The following is a 23,117-nucleotide window of genomic DNA, read 5'->3' as shown; positions in this document are numbered from 1 at the left end:
GTTACTGCATAGCTTTATCAGCTAGTGGTTTAAGGCTTTTGACCACAAAGTGTCACAATGCAGGGAAAACATAGAAGGTACTGCTCTGCTTATAACCCAAAATTAGGAGTCACCAGTGTACTTACTTGTGTAAAGCTAATGTTAGCATCCACATAAATATCTGGGCCATCCCTAGTGAAAATTGAATCATCGGCAACCTGTGAACAGAAGAAGATTAGGTACTTGTCATCAAAGGAAACTGCCACATGTAATAAGACCCTACATGGGCAAGAGCGACGATAACATATAAGACTACTATGAAGCTTAAGAAGCATAAACAATCTATTTACTGGATGAAATAAGTCTTGATTATATAGTGACCACTGGAGACAACAACGGTGTAAATCTGTGAACAACGGTGTAGGATTATATTTGGAATGAATTCATTCAAAGTCAATATATGACCTATATAACATGACTTTGATGCTTGCATCGATTGTCTTATCTCTTAGGCTGAATTGATCAAAGTCAAGGTGGGTTCGATTCAAACTTCTCTAAGCACATCTCAGAAAATGTATACAAGCAAACTTTGATGAAAATAAAGATAGTTTTTAACAAACCTTTAGTTTGATATACAAGTTCCCAGGTTGACTTGTTCTTGATCTTACATGGCCGGCACCTGGAATTGGGATCGTAGCATCAGACTCCACCCCTATGGTCAAGTACAGAGACAAGAAAGCAAATTAGAGATTGACAGAATTATGCCATCGAAAACCAAATTCTCATTATCTAGTCCAGCAAAGTCATGTATTATACTCGGAAATCACAGTTCTAAATTATTTGTTTAGTATTTGCCGCAAATACCAGGTGCAGACAAAAGACAATTAANGGATTATATTTGGAATGAATTCATTCAAAGTCAATATATGACCTATATAACATGACTTTGATGCTTGCATCGATTGTCTTATCTCTTAGGCTGAATTGATCAAAGTCAAGGTGGGTTCGATTCAAACTTCTCTAAGCACATCTCAGAAAATGTATACAAGCAAACTTTGATGAAAATAAAGATAGTTTTTAACAAACCTTTAGTTTGATATACAAGTTCCCAGGTTGACTTGTTCTTGATCTTACATGGCCGGCACCTGGAATTGGGATCGTAGCATCAGACTCCACCCCTATGGTCAAGTACAGAGACAAGAAAGCAAATTAGAGATTGACAGAATTATGCCATCGAAAACCAAATTCTCATTATCTAGTCCAGCAAAGTCATGTATTATACTCGGAAATCACAGTTCTAAATTATTTGTTTAGTATTTGCCGCAAATACCAGGTGCAGACAAAAGACAATTAACCAGGAAATGCACATTGCCAACCATAATAAAAGGACAAGAAAGCCATACAATAAATGTGAGCAATGTCATTCTAATCAGAAATCCTCAGAGAAAGGAACGTAAACAGTGTAATGAAATTTTGCAACCCATTTCATAGCAGAACTGATATGTTTTAGAATCAAAAACCATGTTAATGATAGAAAAAACATGAAGATTTCAAACCAACCCCCAGGGATCACAAGTTCAACTGTCTTTGTAGCTTCCACAACACCGGATCCTCTACAAGACATGCAATACTCCTGTAGAGTAGACAATAGATATACTTGTAACCAGTGACGGAGAGATAATTACTGAAGCATCAATAAAAGAGCATATTTCTCAGACCTTAACAATGTGTCCCAACCCCTTGCACGTCTGGCATGATGCTGTGAAAGGAGGAACAGTTACCTGTTAAAGAGACAGATGGCATAGTACTGTAAATAGAAATTGTATAATTTATTAACCTCCAAAATCCAAAGAAAACAAAAAGATTATAACATGTAGTTGGCACTTACTCGTCCAACACCCCTGCATGTTGGACAAACTCCCATGGCAGCATCACGAGGGTGGCCAAGCCCATCTGTAAAATGATAAAATGATGAGAGATTGGGAGTCATGGGTTTGCAACAATATTACTTTCACCCAAGTGAGTCATTCGTCTTCTCTAAGTTGACAGAATCAGCAAATTTTTAAAGAAAAAAGCTGTAAATGTTACAAGAAATCAGGAAAAAAAAGCGAGGCAAAAACTGTACATTAGCATTGATTGATCACAGAGCCATTTCCAGAAAACTCTATTCCTTTAAGGACTTATTTTACTACTTTTTTTTTGGGTCGAAGAAGGACTTTATTTCACTATACTGAACAATAATCTACAATGACGAGTTAAGAGCTAAAGTGTCTATACTGTCAAGTTTCTTTACAGGAAATCTTGCGCACCATGACTGGCTTTTCAATATTAGTAAATCAAAAGAGAAGAGATCTGATATTCTAGGGCTGGGGCCACTCACCACAGGAATCACAAAAGACATATGCATCAAAAGACAAACGTTTTGTGCACCCTTTTGCAGCTTCGGAAAGAGAAAGCGACAGTTCCACCTATTCAATTTAGAACAAGATAAGCACGTGTATTACTGAAGAGCCCTACACTACATGATTTGCATATGTCAACCAGCTTCCAATTGTATAATTTAAAGCGAGAATCAGAGAAACTGACCCGAATATCAGGTTGAAACTGATCGTTCTCAAATATCTGAATCAAGTGTATCAATGTTAGAGAATTGACTAGCCAGTAGTCACATAAACAGATGAGACAAATTGGAAACAAATTTGTACCTCAGAAAAAATCTTGTGGAACGAGTCCGAGAAATTAGATTGATAGGCACGTCTGAACCTCTCTGCATCACCACCGTCACTATCTACATGATCTGAACTCCGATAGCGCAGCTGTATAGTGTGGTAACAGAAAGAAATCTGTTTAGTGATCTCACCACCGAATAAATAACAACAACACAAGGGTTACCTTATCATATTCTTCTCTTCTTTCTGAATTTCCCAGGGTCTAAGTTTGCCAATCGAACACAAAAGTACATCAGAAGTTGCATTCAAATTACACTTCAGATGGGGGAGATCTAATCGGTGGAAAAAAATACCTCATATGCCTCTCTTATTTCCTGAAATTTTCTTTTTGCAGAAGGATTATTTCTATTTGTATCAGGGTGGAATTTTTTTGCAAGCTGCAACAGTTGCACATTCACTCGTTAATCTGAGCTAACAATAAGTTGAAGGACAGTTTCCTAACAACGGACCAATTGACTCACCTCATGGAATGACTTTTTAATCTCCTCGCGGGTAGCTTTTTGAGAAACACCGAGAACATCATAGTAATTACGAGCACTGGCGCATGATATTCCTGAGAATCACAATCCAAAAACCAAAAGCATTTAATATAGTAAAATGATAACAAAAACACACTGTCTCCATCAAGAGAAAGTAAAGGGCGAAAAAAACAAGACCTGTAGCGTGGATGTAACGCTCGAACAACGGCTTCTGAGTCCCTGCAAAGTGTCAAGACTTCCAAGTAAAGTAAGCGTATAGATAAAACACAAACATCAATTGGAAATTTCCTAGTGTTAACTACCACTACCACAACCACATCCTCAGCGTTACCAGAAGAACATAAGCATCCTGAATGCCGCCAGAAAAATATTTCAATTCTCTTAAATGAAACCTGAAACCTGTGCCCATTTCAGCTAAACTTATCATCACTACATTGGAAATCTAATCTATATATAAACTGACATTGCTGTTTTAGTGTTGCATAAACAACTTAATTAGCTCAGATAAGGCCGTAAACCTTCGAACAGGATATATGGATGTCTGTTTTTGATTCTCTTGAAACAAGACAAAATTTTAAAAAATAAAATAAAAATCATGATCTCCTCCTCCGGCTAAAACAATAATCCCTAGTTCAATTTTTTTTTTTTTGTTTGTACTCGATTGATTACCTTGTCGAAATCCCAACGCGGAATCAAATGTTCGTCGTGCCTGTAAATGCCGCAGAACCTACGAAGAAAAGATGAAGAGAAGAATTTTTTAGCTTTCTCGGAGAATCGAATCAAAATCCAAAACTCCAGAGAGAGGGGTATGAAGGAAGGAAACAAACCCAGTTGAACCTTCGCATGACTCTATTGAATTGATTCAAAAAGCAGAGAAGCCCAGAGGTTTTGTGTATACGGACGGAGAGAGAGAGTTAAACCCTACGCAATGCAAATGCCAGAGAAGAAGACCCCAGGGAGAGAGACGTTCGTTAATTCTTTTTTTTATTTTTTTTTTGGGGGCCAATTTTGTCTGAAGTCTCTACCTCATTCAGAAGTTTCAAAATGCATTGATAAGTAACGTTTTGTAATTTATTCAGCGAAACGGTAAAAAGTACGGCAGTCATTAATTTGTAGCGGAGCGGTAATGAATGAAGTAGAGACCCTGGAGAAAGGTTGCAGTGATCTACTTCCAGCTTTATGAGACCTCAAAAGATTGAGTGGTCATCCATTTGAGCTTCTAGTTATGATTGATCGCCCTGGCAAAATATCACCGTTGGACGCCGATTCGAAAAAATAATCTAGAAACTCTCGACCTCCATCGGAAAAAAGTATTTCTCAACGGAAAGAATATCAATCTGAATTGGAATGCTACTACAAACTGAATAGCTTCATTATTGTTACAATGTCGTTCTTTATGACCTAATTTGAAAAAGAAAAAAAATTGCATTAAGTTTTCATTTGGGTAACTCGTTCGGATTCGCGTATTACCCAATCGGTTTCGGATAAACGGGGTTAGAAAAATAAAATCTATTGGATATTTTTTGATATATGGGTTCAGTTAGGTTTGGATACTATCGGATTCGGATTGGTTCAGGTTACAAATTTTAGAACCCGATTAGTACCTAAATTACCAAGTATCCGAAAAAAAATATTTACAATTAATTAAATTTAAATAAATTTAGCTATATCTTGACTTATGTAACAAACTATGTTTGATATTTTGATTATTTTTGATATTTAGATATAAAACTAATTAAAATATTTAAAGTTATAATCATAATTTTGGGTAATTGAATTACATTAATGCTAAATATTATAAATATGTTTATATATTTGGATTTGATGGATACCTAAACAGGTATCAGGTATTATTTGATCCTAACTCTAACCCATGAATATTGAAAAATAGAACCCAATAAAATTTTATAGGCAAATTCGTACCCAACCAAAACCGATTCGAAAATCAAGTTCTCGATTAAGTATTATATCCAGCCCCGCACGATATGAGTATGTTGAACCGGCTTTGACTAAAAACATTATTATAATATATACAATCAAACGATTAATAATGACAACGCGGAACTCTGCCAGACAATTATTATTATTATTTTTATTGTTTTTGCGACTGCGATTGCGACTTGGGAGACTCCTCAATCGAAAACTATCATTTCGAAAGAAGAATCAAATCAAAATCATGAGTGGGCAAGAGAGTCATGATGCTGGCCGGATCTCCTCTACTCCTGCCACCGCCACGCCGCCTCCGCCTTCGCACTCCTCTGACTACGCTCCTTACCCTAAGCTCGACCCTACCGACGTCACGCCTCCTCCTTCTCAGCCCATCCCCGCCGCAGCCACCACCATGCCGCCGGAGTCCAATCCTTACGTTTCTCCTGCCCCTGTTCCCAAGAGTGAGTTCTTCTTCTTCTTCTTCTTCTCTCTATCCGATTTTGTCGCATCCTAATCCTATTTCTGCGTTTGATTTGTTTTATATTGATTGATCTTGGTTTGGGTTGGCAGATACGATGGATTCGGTTAAGGACACGCTAGGTAAATGGGGGAAGATGGCTGCTGAAGCTACCAAAAAGGCCGAGGATCTCGCTGGAAACGTTTGGCAACACTGTAAGCGTCTTTCTTCTTCTTCTTCTTCTCCTTTGGGATCAAATATATTGGGAATTAATCTGATCACTGTCTCGATATTATTATTGGTTATGTCTTCTGGTTAAGTTAGTGTTCATCAATCTATGCTTCTTCTTGCTTCACATTCAAATTCAACCACCGACACCAAATCCAGCCATCACTTGTGATAGTTATGCTCTTCCTTTTGAATTCGAGCCAAGTTCATTCATAAGTTCTCTGTATTTGGTTTTTATTTCTTGCTTTTGTGAAGCATTACTCACATGGTTGGATGATGTTTTATTTGATATTGAGATTGTAAGTTTTTATATCTTTCCCTGTTTCTGCAGTGAAAACTGGTCCAAGTGTAGCCGATGCTGCTGTTTCGCGAATTGCTCAGGGGACAAAGATACTTGCAGAAGGTGGATACGAAAAGGTCTTCAAGCAAACATTTGATTGCCTTCCTGAGGAGCAGCTTCGCAAGACCTATGCTTGCTACTTGTCTACATCTGCTGGTCCTGTCATGGGAGTAATGTATCTTTCGACTCACAAGCTTGCCTTCTGTAGTGACAATCCTCTCTCCTACAAAGAGGGCGAGCAGACTCAGTGGAGTTATTACAAGGTATTCTTCTGTCTGTTCTATGGTTCCTTTCTCTTTCTAGATCTTTATTTTGATATCTGTTTAGATTTAAGAGAACCGTTCGAGATTAAAGATTCATGTTATCAAATATAGACAGTAACGGGTTTAGTGACTCTAGTCAGTTCCAATACATCTATATATATAGATGTACTAGAATACTTAATTTTCGTTCTTATCTATACTAAATGGGAAGTACATGATGCTTCTAAGTATATTGTTGTGTATCCAGGTAGATGCATACCTTGTTTTACTTTCCTGTGTAGACAACTAGAACATTATTGGTTAGGCCTAAGAGACAAGCTAAATCTTAAAGGATTCCTGATAAAAATAGAGGAGCCATCGAATATTTGTTGGTTTGAGAGTTTTTGTTGGTTCAAATGTAGTGTATAAGGATTGTCTAACCGCAAACATGAGCTGAAATCCAATCTAATCAAGCAGAAAACTTCTTTACAAAAGGATCTCTGCATTGCTGATTGTATCAATCAAAACACATATTAATATTTGGGTTTTGAGTCTATTTTATGTCATCCTTCTTTGAAGAGTTTGTGACTGATGATATCATATGATCAGGTGGTACTTCCGGTGAACCAGCTGAAGGCAGTGAACCCATCAACAAGCAGAGTGAACACATCTGAGAAATACATACAAGTGATTTCCATCGACAACCACGAGTTCTGGTTTATGGGGTTTGTGACTTACGAAAGCGCTGTGAAGACCCTTCAAGAAGCGGTGCAGTCACATGGCCCTTGAAGGTCCACTGGTAAATGCAGATCGTAGTGGTATTGTGCATTAAATATATGGAACAGTGTGTTTTAGTCTTTTGATACCATTGAAATTTGTTGTAGATTTTGTCATCTTGGCGTTTGCTTATAACATAGTCGTTGCTTTTGTTCACTTGCTTTTATATGAATGACTATTCCTTTTTTATTAAACAAACCAATCTTATATGGTTCCATTTGGATCCATATTAGTTCCACCATGATCCTTGATATTACATTATATTCTGAAATTATTGCACGATATACAATTTAATTCGAAATTTTTCGGAAGTTTCTTCAAACTTCAGGATAAAGATGTGTTTTACGGTCTGAGGCAGAAGCTTGTTGAGTCTAATAGGTTGGTGCCACCTGAACTTGCGAGACATGAAGCCTCCAATTTAATTCTCTCATTTTTAGGGAACGTGCATGGGTGTTACGGTTACTACCGATTACTTTATTCAGTTAGACATTATATCGAAAAAACTATATAATAAGTATTTATTCCAAGATCGTCAAAAAAAAAAAAAAAGTATTTATTCCAATTGATGTGTCGCATATGCTTTTGTACTTTGGTTTTGGTTTCAACATTATTGTTCTCAGTTCAAGAAAGAAACCGAATTCGACACCAAGGTATAGTAGTAACAAATAATAAGACATCATAAAATATATAGCAACAAAAGGTACGTACTTTGGTTAAATAAAACCACACATAACTTAGAATTCTATATCGGAACCTTGAAACTTCTCCTGGATGATCATGTCAATTCTCTTCTCCATTTCAGGAGTCAGATAATTCTTCGAGTCACCAACTTCGCCTTTACGGAAAAAGGTCTTGTGATCGGACCTTCTAGCCGTCTTTCCAGTCTTGTTGATCTCCAAGTTCTTCAAGTTACTCAATGAGCAAAGGTCTAAGATCTCTTCCACAGATCCACTCTCTTCTTCTTCCACCGTAAAAAGACAACCCAAGAACTCGGCAAGTTTCTTGAGCTGAACATTAGGATCTGTTTTCAACTCCTCGTACTTCAAGAAAAGCACGTTCTTGGGATCTTCCAAACTTCCTTTCCAGTAGCTCAATACATGTTCCCAAAATGGTCCGTGATTGGTGACTCCTTCGCAAAACGATTCGAACAATGACTCCAACATGCTTCCCTCTTCTTCTATTTTTAGAATCGCGCACTTGAAGTACCAAAAAGACACCAACACGTCTTTCACGTTCCTCCACACGTACACAATCTTACAAGGAGAGTTCTTGAGAGCCTCTCGTAGTGTTTGGAATGCCACGTGAGTCGAGAATAGCCTCGGGGATGATGAGATATTGGTCATATCTGGTTTTGAGGTTTCGAAGATGAGCTCGAGAAATGGTACTAGCCCATGAGGATTATCAAGTAGAAGAGGATGATCGTCAGAAGAGTGTTTTGATCTCTCCACGAGAGCTACTGTTAGAGCTTTAAGCCACGTAGTGCCAGATTTGGGAAACGAAGCAATGACTATGTCAGTGTCTTGTGGCTCGAACTCTCTTTGGAAGTTGAGGATTCCTTGCATAGTTTTGCTGTCGTACCAACATCCTTGGTACTGGCACAGCTTCGTACCCTCGAAATCTACGCATGAGGGAAGTGATGATATCAGATTCATGGTTTCTTCGTCGTCTTCTCTCTGCAGGTTCTTTGGGATCTCTTTCTCATCCATTTTTTGTTTGTTGATTTGACGTGTGTTTTGACTTTTTTTTAGTTTAAGGCAAAACATAACCATTTGTTGTGTTGCTCGATAACGCTCTTATAACGCGGATAACGTGTAGAATCAGGATACGAAATAAAATCAATAATTTAAGCATGCTATTTTATTCATATGAGCGCTGTAACCGTTGAAGTTATTTATAATGCGGGTAACGTGTAGGACATTATTGGTATCTAAGAGACATGCTAAATCTTAATGAGGAAAATAGAGTAGCCATCGAATAGTTGTTGGTTTGAGAGTTTTTACTGGTTCAAATGTAGTGTATAAGGATTGTTAAATCCCAAACATGAACTGGATTCCAATCCAACCAAGCAGAAAACTTCTTGACAAATGGATCTCTGCATTGCTGATTGTAATGAAGCAAAAACAGATTTTGAGATTTGGGCTTTTTCTTGAGAACCTTAAAGTCTATTTTATGTCATCTTTCTTTGTAGAGTCTGTGACTGATTTATATCATATGATCAGGTGGTACTTCCGGTGAACCAGCTGAAGGCAGGCAGTGAACCCATCAACAAGCAGAGTGAACACATCTGAGAAATACATACAAGTGATTTCCATCGACAACCACGAGTTCTGGTTTATGGGGTTTGTGACTTACGAAAGCGCTGTGAAGACCCTTCAAGAAGCGGTGCAGTCACATGGCCCTTGAAGGTCCAATGGTAAACGCAGATCGTAGTGGTATTGTGCATTAAATATATGAAACAGTGTGTTTTGGGGGTATTGAATTAAGATTTTAGAAGATCTTATGGATTTTAGATTTTGAGAGACTCAGAAAAAATATTTTATGATTTTGTGGATTTTTAGAAGATTCTTTGGAATTTAAAAATAAATTCAATGGTCATTTGGTGAGATTTGTTGTGAGATTTTAAAAGATTACTGGAAATCATTCAATCAGTGACCGCTGCATATTCAAGAGAAAACAAGATGACATGTGTGTCCCTTTGTGTTTCTTTAAAGATTTAATATTAAAAAAAAAAAGAACTAATACTTTTTGGGAAAGTTTGAGAAAGTTTTTTTTAAATCATTTGTTCAATAACAAGAGATTTTCACAATACTCCAAAATCTTTTAAAATACTCCAAAATTTTTTAAAATACCAAGTTTAATATCATACCAAGTCTTTTGATACCATTGAAATTTGTGGTAGATTTTATCCTTTTGGCGTTTGCTTATATAACATGCTAGATTTATAACACACGCGTTGCGCCAAACTATAATTTTTTTATTAATAAGAACCGTTAAGTATAATTATTAGATATTAAAAATAAAAGTCAACATAGATGTCAAAATTATTTTATTAAGCGATATATAATTTATCTATTTTTTTAACATTTTTTTACAATTAATTATTGCTTTATTTTCCAGTATACACTCGTCATCTCTCTCGTATCTACTATTTTCACATTCTATTATCTCACTTATAATAGATTGATTATGAAGACATATCATAAGTACTTTTCATCTTTTTTTATTTTTCCATACTAACTTTTTTTTATCGGTTGAATGATCATTACTCACCCTTTGTCATACTATATTCATATATATAATTTTTTCTTCATATATATAATATTTTCTACTTTAAATATGTATAGTCTACTATAATTCTATATAGTGTTTTTTTTTTTTGATTCTCCTAAATTTACAAATTCATAAGATTACTCTTAACTTTTAAATATGTGTATTTATCCAAAACTTGAATCCTTTTTAAATTTTAATTAAAATTCTATAATCTACCACTACTATTATAATTTTTTTTTCTTACAAATAGTTTTCTCAAATTTCTTTTTAGGATTTTCACTACTTTTTTTTTTGGGTGTGTGTGATGTTCAAAATAGGTTTTCTTTAATATTTTTTATTTCAAGTAACCTTATGCAATTTCTCTTTTTTGTATACATTATTTTAATTTTTAAGCACATGATTAATATTTTCTCCTGTTTTGGATATACCTTTGTTTAACAAATTTAACTACTTGTCAATTTTCAATTTCACCATTTCTTTTCTTTATATATTTTTTTCTGTTGTATTTTTTTCATTTTGTTTTTGATTTATATTTTAGTTTAAATTATTGTAAATTATTGTTTTAATAGTAAGAAAATATTACAAAAATGAGTGAGTTAATTGATGCATAAAGTTTAGATTATATGTTTCTTTGATGATGTGGATTAATTTGTTAAAATTAAAATTGAGAATAAGAAGTGATGAGGTGGATGAAGGAGAAGAGAAAGAAATCCAATTTTACATAGATAGATAGATAGATTTGTTGCTTTTGTTCATTTGCATTTATATGAATGACTTCTTATAATTTTATACAAATCACCCTCTTTGAATCTTATCATGTTCCATTTTGATCCATATTAGTTCCACCATGATCCTTGATATTACAATTTAATATTCGAAATTCTCTCAAAGTTTCTTCTACTTAAGGAAGAAGGAGCTTCAGAATGTGACATCTTCAGATTCCAACTTTGGCTTTAGGCATCAAATCAAATTTATAATAATCTTCCCAGTAAGATTATTGGACACCTTTTGTAAATAGTAGATAAGGAGGGTAAAATGTATGAAGCAGTTAAAAGTATGAGGACTATTTTGTTATTTATAAACACTATACAGAGACGAGTTAGGTCTTTTATAAAAGCCGCCGCTTGAAAGAGCAGAGCATATCAACTAAGTTTTCTCTGATAAATTAGGGTTCTACACTTTCGATCTTCGTTCTTGTTTTTGATCTTTTGAGTTTATGGTTCTTTTTTGTTATTTACGCGATAGAAGTTCCCAATGATCGAACGACCTTATATAATTTAGTTTCAGCCTTGTCTGAATATACAATGTTGAAAAAACATAATGTCTGAGGGAACTGAATTTGTTGTGTCTCTTTTTTTTTTACTTTGCATCGTTTGATTTTGTTTTTGTTATGTATCAACCCAATGATGATCCGAGAATATCTATATATAAGTTTCAGCCTTGTCTGAGATTATTCAATGTTGATAAGTTCTTCGATTCTGAGGGTACTTTTGATCTGTTTATTCATCTTCTTTGTCTGTGTAAGTTGGGTTGTATCATACAGATCCACGAAAATGACTTTGGCTAAAAGAAAAGAGTTTTCGAATTGATAAAAAGATCAGTATTTTTGTTGTCCTTCTGTACTATTTTTTGATTAAATCATTGTTTGTGTGAGGGCATCTGTATAGTACATGATCAAACCAAGCGTGTAAACGGTCTCGGTGTTTTGTTTTGAGTCTGACTGAATTATTTTGTAGAATGTAGATCTTGTAGATGCTACAAGAATTAATTTAGCTCTAGAAGCTCCTCATCAGACTGTACTTTGTCGCCAAATGTTACATTAATCGGTGAAGTATACTCTACAAGTAAAATTATATAATAAGACTAGCTAATTTTCTAACCGGAGAAGACAAAACGGATAGTCGAAAACTTATCCAGTGGGCCTTCTTAAATAGCCCAAATCAAAAAATTAGCATTCATGACAAACCAATTCTCGTTCGTTACAAACATTTCATCTCAGAAGGTCCTATATGTGTATTGAGAAATTTAGTTAAAAGCGATTGTAATTTTGAGTACGTAAACAAATCTAAATGGTGGGGTTGTGCAATCGCCTTAACTGTTTTTTTACTTGCATTAGTTTATATGCGATATGTCTAAATAATTGAAACCAAAACTATATGCGATATACTCATATACTATTAGATATTTTAAACTTCAATTCATTGTATCATTCTTATGAAGTGACCAGCTTTAGAAATTAGCGAATGGCCATTAAGCATTGAACTTACGCAAAGCCATAATATCTCCTTGTCGTCTTATTCCTTTGCTCACCAACAAGCTACGTCGTTTGAATTTCCTATTAAAGTTGTTAGCATATAAACTATGACTAGTGCATTTGCCTACCAAATTTAAAGATTTTAGTACTTGGACTGTTCTTGTGTTAAATGAACATAGTCAATCTTGCAAATTGGAATATCTAAATGTTGGATGCGTTATTGAATGATTATGTCATGAAATTTTAGGTTAATGTCGAACAAATATATTTTTCACAAACAAAACATAAAAAGAAATACATTTTCCTGTTCTATATTTTTTGGGCATGGTTGAAAATGCATGATTTTAGTGTTAGGAGATCTCAAATATTACGAGATGGATTTGAACATATTTCCATATTTGCAGAAAAAGTAACAATCGTAAATATTTGTAGATGAACCTTTTTGTTAAAGAAAAGTTAATTAAGACTTTGTACGCTACCAGTTGATTTATTACCTACGTACCATTTATATAAACTTTTTACACTTAGACTTGATGTCTGTCTTATAGATTAAAATTACAAACATTAAGCTCTAAAGCAATCAATTGACAATGCTATCCGTGTGAGGTGCATAGGCTAGCTACTTGACCAGAAACTTTACGTTTGGTAAAAGTAACCGGTGTTTCTACATCTCAAAATTACGAGATGGACATGACATAAGTTATATCACCACTATTCTTACAAAAGTTGATTATAAGTTACGAAATAAAAAGAAACATAAAAAGCATGCAAAACGGAAAAGAAGACGAAAAGGAAAAGAAAGAGAGGCGGGATTACCAAATTCAAAACAAAATAAATAAAGGGAGAAGCGAGTCAAAGTAAGGCAACATAATTACGTACACTATTTGGTGGGTCAAACTTACATCTTTGATCTAAGACCAAATTGGAGAGGTGGCTACTTCTCTTAGGACTTGCAACTTTTGAAATATGTTTACTATCTATTCTACTAATCTAATATGTTTCGTGCAAAAAATAATAGATCTAAAACTCGTATCGTATCTAACATCAGTATTGAACTTTGATTTTCATATTTAAACGTATCTCCAAGATTAGTTGAACATAATAATAAATTAAAAATTATATATCACAGTCACAGGATGATCATTGCTCAACTAAGTAGGGATTAGGTCTATCACCGGATAAAAGAAGAGAAGAAAGGTGAAAATGATGATCATAGAGTTTTCAGAAATGTGTGGCTATTAGATACACTTAAGACGAATATATAACATAATTGTCACAATCCATTAAAGTTGAAATACCTTAAAACCAAAAGATTGAAATGTCTAAAAAAAACGCTCGATACATCCTTTTCCATCGGTCTAAGTCTTCTTTCTCTCTAACCTCTTTTTATATTTATGTATCATAATAGTTTAACGAAATGCCGTCACGCACGTTAAACATAGTCATATTCAAGTATTCTTTATTCATAAATAATTATTAATCTAATCGCTTTTCAAGCATAGTTAACACCACAACTTGGACCAAAACTAGTCCACCTATATCTAACTTTTAAAACTTGGATGTCTGATATCACAGATGAAACATAATGCCCAATAATCATATATATACTGGTATTACCGTATACGGTCGTTGAGTGATGTTTTTACTTAACAATGCACGTAGGATAATAAAAGTTTATTAATAATCAAATATACAATATTAACTATCAAAACCACACACTATATGTCTAAGTTTGTATCAATATACAATATTAATTATTTACTATCTTACAATAAAAACTTAGTAAATAATTAAGACAAATAATTTGTATGTCTGTCTGCATTGAGAAATGAAAAGAAACCAAAAAGAAAAAAAAACAATATAAAAATATTAAATTGGTTTAAAAATAAAATATTATATATTATTAAAGGGGCTTAAATTAATCCTTTTGTCTGTAAAATATTCTCACTGTATATAAACGAAAACTTCGTCTGGTTTGTTCACACTAAAACCACAAAACTCTCTCTCTCTATCTCTCCTTCTACAACACTTTCTTCATGACCTTCTTCTTCTAGCAGAGAATCTAGAAACCCTAAATCCTTTGTTGCTTAAACCCTGAATCCAGCTTTCATTAAATGGGTCATGATAACATCACAAAGCTCGGGAGTCTACTTGTAAAGCTACACAGAGGTCCTTCAAGTTGGCTCTGTCTCCATCCCCGACCAGACAGAACCACAAACGGCGGACGAATCAAGCTCGTCAGATCCGACGGTTCTTTAAAAGTCTACGATCGTCCCGTAGTGGTCTCAGAGCTCACAAAAGACTTCCCAAAGCACGAAATCTGTAGATCGGACTTACTCTACATAGGACAAAAAACCCCTGTTCTGTCCGAAACCGAAACACTCAAGCTCGGTCTCAACTACTTCCTCCTCCCATCAGATTTCTTTAAGAACGATCTCTCTTTCCTCACCATCGCCACACTTAAAAACCCTCAGAACGGTGGCGTTATGGTGAAGAAGTCTCAAAAGCAGCCCCAGCCTTTTCTTATACAAAAGGGAGAGAAAGGAGAACGTTTACGGATTCGTGTGTCTGAAGATTTCATCTCGGAACTGATGATGGAAGGAAGAAAGAACAGAGCAAACAAAGAAGAAGAGGAAGAAGAAGAAGGAGAAGGAGAAGGTAGAGTTTGCACTACGGTGAAGTTGAAGAAAGATTATGTTCAACTGGTTGGTTTGCGTAAATGGAAGCCTAAGCTTGAGACGATAACAGAGACTAAGGCGATGAAAGCAGCAGCTATTGAGAAAACGAAGAAGAAACGAAAGAGATTTAGTGTGATGAAGAAGAAGCAGTCTCATCAGAGTGATTCGTGTTCGAAGCGTAAGCTTCAATCCAAATTCAAGTCCAAAACCAAGAAAAATATTTTTAGGAAAATAGAATAATCTTTGTGTTCTAATTTGTGTGGTGTTGATACATAGAAATTGTTGGATTGATCATGTAAAGAAACTGAGGTTAAAACAAAAAAAATTAACCAAATTATTTTCCGAATATGTTGAATTATTTTACGCAGATTGTGTGTTATGATTATATCAACTTGCAAAACAGTAAACACTAATTTTCTTTTAACATTGATACCAAAAACAAAATATACAAAAAAAAACTAATTTGTTTGTGGTTACTAATTATCGTTGAACGTCAGATATGTATTTTTTGCATGAAAATAATGAGTTGTTTTTGTTATGAAAATAGAAGTTGCTTTCGTACATAAACGTTGAAATCTTTCGAATAAAATGTTAAACAAACCATTCAAATAAACTAAGTTTGAATGACCTTTGGATAAACTTTTCTGAATTCTGCTTTGTCAGGCAACAAAAGAAGGATTTTTATTTATTTTTCCCTTCTATTTTGGCAACTTGATTTTATTGGGGTTTTAAAGTTTTTTATTGTTTGGAAAATATATCAACCAAAGAGGAATAAAATAGATTATACAATTTGTCTATAGCATGCCAATTTCAACGAACAAAGCATAATTAATTATTTTCTTTGGCATGAAAATAAATTTCTGAAAATGAAACTGAAATTTGATTTTTTGTCAGTTTCTGTCGAATTTGGTGGTTTCTGGCACAAAATAATTCAAGTAATATGTTAGCTAAATATATTTATTTGAATGTATATAATCATTTCTATTTATATGTACAGAACAAAATAGTGAAAAAGTCTTTATGTTTTTTTTTCTATGAATAAAATTGTAACAATAACTGAAAAAACGAAATGTGTTTTACTTTCATCATTTTAGTTCATTTTTTGGATATATATTTGAGTGTAAAAAAGAAGCAAATATGGTAAAAGCTGGTCGTAATTGTGATAAATGTTTGAATGAAAAATATAGGGAATAGAGATAGAGAGATAGAGAAGGCACGTGTTTGTAGGTTTTTTTTTTTTGTGTGTCAGTCAGTCTCGTTATTTGATTTTATGAACAAAAGTGTGAAAAAAGAGACAAAAGAGGAGTCAAAGAAAGTCTCCCAAAGGCCAAAGACATGTCTCTTTTTTCTTCTTACAAAAAATAGTAAACCTAATAGTAGCCTTCAATTTACGACGGTGACTGACGACAAACCCCAATAATAATACCCAATAATAAATTAGGTTTACTGTTAACAACTTAACATAAAAGAACATATCCTCCTCTCTACTCTCTAGATTGGAATATTGGGATATACCAAATTATCTTCTGGAATGTGAGTGGATTAAGACGCATTGACTCCATGATCCTGCCTATCGTCTTGGAGACCCTTTTTTCTTCTTTGGGTTGGGAGTTCTCAAATTTATGATCTCTATTGTTTCTCCATTCAAAATTAATCACGATATTTATATTTTATTTAAAAATTCTTAAAATAAATTTACTGTAAATTTTATTTCAATATTTCCTACTTATCAATATTATATATATATATATATTTTTTGTAAAGCAATTGATTGTCAATTTCTTCTATAATTATCATGAGGAAGAATATAAAATTATATACATTTTTCTCTTTAAAGTTGAGTTATATGATTTGCAACTGAATTACTCCAATTGGTGATTATGCTGCTGAACAAATAAAAAAGATTATATATATATATGCTCTAAAAATGTTAATCACCATCGCAAAAAACTGATAATTTTTTTGTGAAGTATATCATTTTGCTGTCTTTGATATTAATACAAACAAATACATCATGCCATTTTTACTTAAAACTTCTTTTTGTTTTTCACAACATAAACATGTGGCCTTATGTTACTAATCAGAATAAAAATGTGATCATAGACCTACTGAGAATTTAAATGATAAATTATTATTTTAACATCGGTTTATGATGATGTAAATGTTTGTGTTCTCATGCTTTTGGTCATAAAGATATGCTATGCCTTAATATGGGTTTAGATAACGGGCCTAATGAGTTCAGGCTTTTTTTTCCTTCATCATGTGAAGAATAAATTTCCATTTTTGGAAAGTTGAAGGTTTTTATTTTATTTCAATATAAAAATACAGAAACAAACACGGTTCTCTCTCTCGCTTGTCTCCATCTTCTTCATCGTGAAAACCCCTAAATCGGTGAAGCGATCGTTCGAAGGATTCATGCTAACTATGACGGAGAAGAAGGCTCTCGATTCCACCGTCGTTAAGAAGCCCGTCTTTCTCACCAAAGCTCACAGAGAAGAATTAGCCCTAAAACGCCGCAACGACGAAATCGAGGATCGTCATCGCCGCCTCGATCAGATCACTCGCTCCAACCCCGATAACGGCGATGGATACCGTTAACGAGATCGAAAACGAGAACGAGAACAAGGCCGAGACCGTGACAGAAACAGAGAGAGCGATCGTGAGTTCCGTGAACGTGAAGACAAAGCTAGGGTTAAGAAATTAGAAAAGGTAGAGCGTGAGAAGGAGATTAACGCCATGAAAGAGCAATACCTAGGAACCACGAAACCTAAGAAGAGAATCATAATGAAGCCAAGCAAGAAGGTTCGTTTCGATTGGGAGAACACTGAAGATACTTCGAGTGGAGATATGATCAATGCTCTTTACCAAAACCCTCATGAAGCTCAGCTTCTGTTTGGGAGAGGGTTTCGCGCGGGGATTGACCGCCGTGAGCAGAAAAAACAAGTGGCGGCTACGCATGAGGAAGTAGATAAGCATTGGAGCGAGAAGAAGTTAGAGGAGATGAGTGAAAGAGATTGGCGTATTTTCAAGGAAGATTTCAATATTTCTTATAAAGGATCCAAGATTCCTCATCCATTGAGGAGTTGGGAAGAGAGTAAGCTTAGTTGGGAAGAGAGTAAGCTTAGTCCTGAGCTATTGAAAGCTGTGGAAAGAGCTGATTACAAGGAACCTAAACCTATTCTGATGGCAGCTATGCCTTTAGGGTTTGAACAACGAGACGTTATCGGCATTGCGCAGACAGGTACAGGAAAAACCGTTGCTTTTGTTCTGCCAATGTTAACTTACATATCAAGGTTGCCACCAATGAAGGAAGAGAATAAGAGTGAACGTCCTTACGCTTTAGTTCTGGCTCCTACACGAGAGCTTGCAAAACAGATTAAAGAAGAGACGGTTAAGTTTGCACGTTATTTGGGGTTTAAAGTGATCTTCATCGCTGGTGGTGAGTCAATTGAGAAACAAGCGTTGAAGCTATCACAAGGATGTGAGATTGTGATTGCTACGCCTGGTAGATTGATAGATTGTCTTGAGAGAAGGTACGTGGTGTTGAACCAATGTAACTATTTGGTTCTTGATGAAGCTGACCGTATGATTGACATGGGTTTTGAGCCACAGGTTGTAGAAGTGTTAAACGCGATGCCTTCGAGTAATCTGAAACCAGAGAATGAAGATGAAGAGCTCGAAGAGAAGAAGATTTACAGAACTACGTATATGTTCAGTGCCACAATGTCTCCTGTATTAGAGCGTCTCGCTAGAAAGTACTTGAGGAATCCAGTTGTGGTTACTGTCGGAGAAACCACAAAGTTGGTCACTCAACAAGTGATCATGATCAAAGAAACAAACAAGTTCTCCAAGTTGAAGAAACTGATCGATGAGCTTGGTGATGATAAGTCAGCGATTGTGTTTGTGAATACCAAAAACAAGGTTGATTACATTGTTAAGAATCTGGAAAAGTTAGCGAGGTGTCGTGTGACGACATTGCACGCAGGGAAGTCGCAAGAACAGAGAGATCTCGGCTTAGAAGGATTCATACAAAAGAGATTCAACGTTCTTGTTGCAACAGATGTTTTAGGCCGTGGGCTTGATATTTGTGACTTGGCACACGTCATCAACTACGATATGCCTAACACGATAGATATGTATACGCATCGGATTGGACGAACAGGACGAGCAGGGAAGAGCGGTGTTGCCACAACGTTCTTGACTCTTGAGGATAAAGATGTGTTTTACGGTCTGAGGCAGTAGCTTGTTGAGTGTAATAGTACGGTGCCACCTGAACTTGCGAGACATAAAGCCTCTAAGTTTAAACCAGGAACCGTTCTTGATAGATTCTCTCAATATTAGGGATATGGTGTTACTGCTACTATCGAAAAACTATACCATAATGATGCTTTGTCATACGCTTTTGCACTTTGGTTTATTACAATGATGCTTCACATATGCTTTTTCACTTTGTTTTTGGTTTCAAAATTATGTTCTCAGTTCAAGAAAGTGAATTTGACACCAAGGTAGTAGTAGCTAGCAACAAATGATAGACAGCATACAATCATATATGAAGAGTAACATAGCAACAAAAGGTACTTTGTTTAAATAAAGTACAGTAAAAAAAGTATGAAACCACACACATAACTTAGAATTTTATATCGAAACCTCGAAACTTCTCCTGGATGATCATGTCAAGTCTCTTCTCCATCTCAGGAGTCAGATTATTCTTCGAGTCACCAACTTCGCCTTTACGGAACAAATTCTTGTGAGCAACTCCTCCAGGTGTTCTACCGGTCTTGTTGATCTCCAAATTCTTCAGGTTACTAAACGAGCAAAGATCTAAGATCTCTTCCACGGATCCACTCTCTTCTTCTTGCAACGTAAAAGGACATCCCAAGAACTCGGCAAGTTTCTTGAGCTGAGCATGAGGCTCTGTTTTCAACTCCTCGTACTTCAAGAAAAGCACATTTTTAGGATACTGTAAGCTTGCTGTCCAATAGCTCAAGATATGTTCCCAAAATGGTCCGTAATAGCTAACTCCAGTGCAAAACGACTCAAACATTGACTCCAACGAGTTTTTCTCTTTTTCTATCTCTTGATTTGCGCACTTGAAATACCAAAACGAAACCAACACGTCTTTCATGTCCCTGCACACGTACACGATCTTACAAGAAGAGTTCTTGAGACCTTCTTTAAGCGTCTGGAAAGGAACATGAGTTGAGAATAGCCTCGCGATGATGAGATCTTGGTCAGATCTGGTTTCGAGCTTTGCATGTACAGTCTGAGCTCGAAGAATGGTACTAGAGTATGAGGATTCTCAAGTAAAAGAGGATGATTATGATTATCAGAAGAGTGTTTGGATCTCTCCAGGACAGCGAATGTGAGAGCCTTGAGCCAAGTAGTGCCAGATTTGGGGAACGAAGCAACGGTTATGTCCGTGTCTTGTGGCTCGAAATTTCGTTGGAAACTGAGTATTGCTTGCAAAGTTTTGTCGTTGTACCAACATCCTTGGTACTTGAACAGCTTTGTACCCTCAAAATCTACATCTGAGGGAAATGATGAGATCAAATTCATGGTTTCTTCGTCGTCTTCTCTCTGCTGGTTCTTTGAGATCTTCTTATCCATTTTGTTTTTTGTTTTTTTTTTTTGCTTTAAGATGTGATGTGTGGTGACTTTTTCGATCACAAAACGTAAACTTATATATACAGTATTGGTTTGTTGCTTGATAACGATGTTTTAACGTCAATGAAGTAGTTAGAAGATTCTCGTCGTTCTTTTACAATAAACCCACTTGTTTATTATTTTTCAAGTATGTTCTCCATCAGTGAAGAACTAATATAGACAAATATGTTTCTAAATAAAATTAGCTAAAAAAGAATATACTCCAAAATTAAGTAAATGACTTTAGATGGCAGTCTTTGTTACAATAATGACATTAACGTTTCTTTTCTATAACGACAAAAAAAAAACTTCATATCAACCGCAACTATTATTCGTTTTGGTATCAAAATCATTGTTCTCAATTCAATAAAACCGACTTCGACATCAAAATAGTAACAAAATGATTAAACTTAAGAGCAAATGTACTTTGATCAAATTAAGAAAGAACGACAAACTAAACCCTTTTTTTTTTTAAAAAAAGAAGATATATAACTCAAATATTTAAATCAGAACCTTGAAAATGTTCCTCGTCAGAGGGAAGTGCAGAGATCAAACTTATGTTTCTTCGTAGTATCCTCTCTGCAGGTTCTTTGGGGTCTCTTTTTCATCCATATTTTGTTTGTTGATTTAAATTGTGTCGTTTGCTTTTATTTTAACGCAAAACATAGCCATTTATCGTTGTGTTGCTCGATAACGCTCTTTTGACGTTAATGAAATAATTTAAGCATCTTATTTTTATCCAAATGAGCTGTTTATAATGCGGGTAGCGTGTAGAAGCTGAAAAAATTAAGATATTTAAAACTTGTATTTATCAATTATACTACATCAAGTATAAGGATCAGGGTTCATGTACTTTGAGTAACATATGTAATTTTTGTTCATTGTGGAAATTTTGAAATTTTTTGGAGATTATGAATAGTCTGAAGAATATTAACTATTAACTTGTAATTTTACAACAGTAAAATATCTACATTAATGGATCATTTAAGTTTTTTATTATCTACTAAAATTAATTATCTTAATTTAAACAACTCTTCTATTCTCCTTAGTTCGAAAATTTTGTATAATTCGAATTAAATATGGGTAGAGCCGGATGACTCGAACCAAAATACGCAAACCTATTTTGCAGCTACAAGAAGCCATGTTCCGAAACATTAAAAAAAATAAAAGCATTCAGTCGCACAACCGTACGCGTTTACGAGGAAAGAAAAAGTACTGATCAAGAGAATCTTAAATTCATTTGGTAAGCAACAATAACAAAACATGTGATGAATTTTGAGAGAAACATAATAAGCGATAGAGAGGAGAGGAGACACTTGACATCTCTCATTCCCGTCCATAATAAAGGCGAGAAGGATAGGGAATAAAAACGTGGACAAGGACAACACAGTATTATTGGTAGAAGAATGTGGAGGATAATGAATCAAACCCTTCTGTTCCACTCTGACCAAGACTGTTTTGATCCACAAAGCCATCGAGCTCGAATGCAAACGTATCGATGTTTGCATGGGCCACATTCCAATAGCTATCGGTCTCCGGAATCGTGAGTTCAGCTCCGAAACAAGTACTTGGAGGAAGAGGTGGAAGCTCATGATCACAATGCTCATCATTACTGTTCATAGATTGATAACCACTTTCACTCTCTTGAGGCCACCCGTTGTATGAAAATTCAATAGAGTTTTGGTTTTGGTTGTTTGACGATGTGTGGAGATTATTATTGGTGTTGTTGTAACGAGCTTCTGGTTGGCTTGGAGGGTTGAATATCTCGGAAATGAAACGTTGGGATTCATCTGGAGAGATGAAGGAAGTTACTGAGGAGCCACGAGGCATATCGGAGTAGACAAAGTTGGTTCGAGCAGTCAAGCCTCTTATGGACCGTGCAGCTCTATCATAGGCCAGTGCAGCCTCCTCGGCCGTGTCAAAAGTACCTAGCCAGTACCTCTCTTTCGTAGTCGGGTTTCTTATTTCAGCTGCGTATCTTCCCCATGGCCTCCGCCTCACTCCTACATACTTTATTTCTTCATTACGTTGTTGTGGTTGTGGCTGCTTTTGCCTATGACTCTTTTTTGATCTAGAGGACGAACCGACGTTCGAATTACCATTGATCTCCAT

The 23,117-nt window shown here is 35.2% G+C and overlaps 5 protein-coding genes and 2 pseudogenes across 7 annotated transcripts in view; 3 read left to right on the top strand and 4 right to left on the bottom strand.

Moving 5' to 3' along the window:
• Positions 1 to 4,159, bottom strand: part of LOC104741430 (chaperone protein dnaJ 1, mitochondrial) — an 8,025-nt gene extending 3,866 nt beyond the window's left edge. For 2 of the 3 annotated variants that reach the window (XM_010462298.2, XM_010462297.2), the window contains exons 1-14: positions 4,015 to 4,159; positions 3,857 to 3,914; positions 3,365 to 3,406; positions 3,170 to 3,261; positions 3,002 to 3,085; positions 2,872 to 2,910; positions 2,685 to 2,795; positions 2,566 to 2,601; positions 2,360 to 2,447; positions 1,868 to 1,932; positions 1,698 to 1,760; positions 1,540 to 1,612; positions 1,066 to 1,157; positions 126 to 197 (exon numbers count right to left, since the gene is read on the bottom strand). In XM_010462298.2, coding sequence (XP_010460600.1) covers positions 126 to 197; positions 1,066 to 1,157; positions 1,540 to 1,612; positions 1,698 to 1,760; positions 1,868 to 1,932; positions 2,360 to 2,447; positions 2,566 to 2,601; positions 2,685 to 2,795; positions 2,872 to 2,910; positions 3,002 to 3,085; positions 3,170 to 3,261; positions 3,365 to 3,406; positions 3,857 to 3,914; positions 4,015 to 4,032 — 933 coding nt within the window. In that variant the 5' untranslated portion in view covers positions 4,033 to 4,159. The remainder of the gene's footprint in view (positions 1 to 125; positions 198 to 1,065; positions 1,158 to 1,539; positions 1,613 to 1,697; positions 1,761 to 1,867; positions 1,933 to 2,359; positions 2,448 to 2,565; positions 2,602 to 2,684; positions 2,796 to 2,871; positions 2,911 to 3,001; positions 3,086 to 3,169; positions 3,262 to 3,364; positions 3,407 to 3,856; positions 3,915 to 4,014) is intronic. The other variant, XM_010462295.2, reaches the window with a different exon arrangement.
• On the top strand, positions 5,252 to 7,326 carry LOC104741428 (GEM-like protein 1). The gene is made up of 4 exons (XM_010462293.2): positions 5,252 to 5,577; positions 5,687 to 5,788; positions 6,133 to 6,404; positions 6,993 to 7,326. The coding sequence occupies exons 1-4, from the start codon at positions 5,364 to 5,366 to the stop codon at positions 7,170 to 7,172; spliced, it is 768 nt and encodes a 255-aa protein (XP_010460595.1). The 5' UTR covers positions 5,252 to 5,363; the 3' UTR covers positions 7,173 to 7,326.
• On the bottom strand, positions 7,634 to 8,901 carry LOC104741427 (cytosolic sulfotransferase 7-like). The gene has a single exon (XM_010462292.2). The coding sequence runs from the start codon at positions 8,864 to 8,866 to the stop codon at positions 7,895 to 7,897; it is 972 nt and encodes a 323-aa protein (XP_010460594.1). The 5' UTR covers positions 8,867 to 8,901; the 3' UTR covers positions 7,634 to 7,894.
• LOC104741426 lies at positions 14,631 to 15,729 on the top strand. Its single transcript, XM_010462291.1, has one exon. It carries the CDS (start codon positions 14,799 to 14,801, stop codon positions 15,600 to 15,602), a length of 804 nt encoding a protein of 267 aa, XP_010460593.1. The 5' UTR covers positions 14,631 to 14,798; the 3' UTR covers positions 15,603 to 15,729.
• Positions 17,787 to 19,703, top strand: LOC104741425 (annotated as a pseudogene).
• On the bottom strand, positions 19,889 to 21,010 carry LOC104743580 (annotated as a pseudogene).
• On the bottom strand, positions 22,398 to 23,117 carry LOC104741424 (ethylene-responsive transcription factor ERF087-like). The gene has a single exon (XM_010462290.1). The coding sequence runs from the start codon at positions 23,115 to 23,117 to the stop codon at positions 22,398 to 22,400; it is 720 nt and encodes a 239-aa protein (XP_010460592.1).

The sequence above is a fragment of the Camelina sativa genome, chromosome 14 (assembly GCF_000633955.1).
Source record: "Camelina sativa cultivar DH55 chromosome 14, Cs, whole genome shotgun sequence".
Classification (NCBI taxonomy): Eukaryota; Viridiplantae; Streptophyta; class Magnoliopsida; order Brassicales; family Brassicaceae; genus Camelina; species Camelina sativa.
This window is presented reverse-complemented; position numbering and strand designations above follow the sequence as displayed.

Coding starts and splice junctions, on each gene's coding strand:
- LOC104741426 (XM_010462291.1), top strand. CDS start 14,799: ATGGGTCATGATAACATCACAAAGCTCGGGAGTCTACTTGTAAAGCTA.
- LOC104741428 (XM_010462293.2), top strand. CDS start 5,364: ATGAGTGGGCAAGAGAGTCATGATGCTGGCCGGATCTCCTCTACTCCT. Junction 5,578..5,686: donor TCCTGCCCCTGTTCCCAAGA/GTGAGTTCTTCT, acceptor TTGGGTTGGCAG/ATACGATGGATTCGGTTAAG. Junction 5,789..6,132: donor TGGAAACGTTTGGCAACACT/GTAAGCGTCTTT, acceptor CTGTTTCTGCAG/TGAAAACTGGTCCAAGTGTA.
- LOC104741427 (XM_010462292.2), bottom strand. CDS start 8,866: ATGGATGAGAAAGAGATCCCAAAGAACCTGCAGAGAGAAGACGACGAA.
- LOC104741424 (XM_010462290.1), bottom strand. CDS start 23,117: ATGGAGATCAATGGTAATTCGAACGTCGGTTCGTCCTCTAGATCAAAA.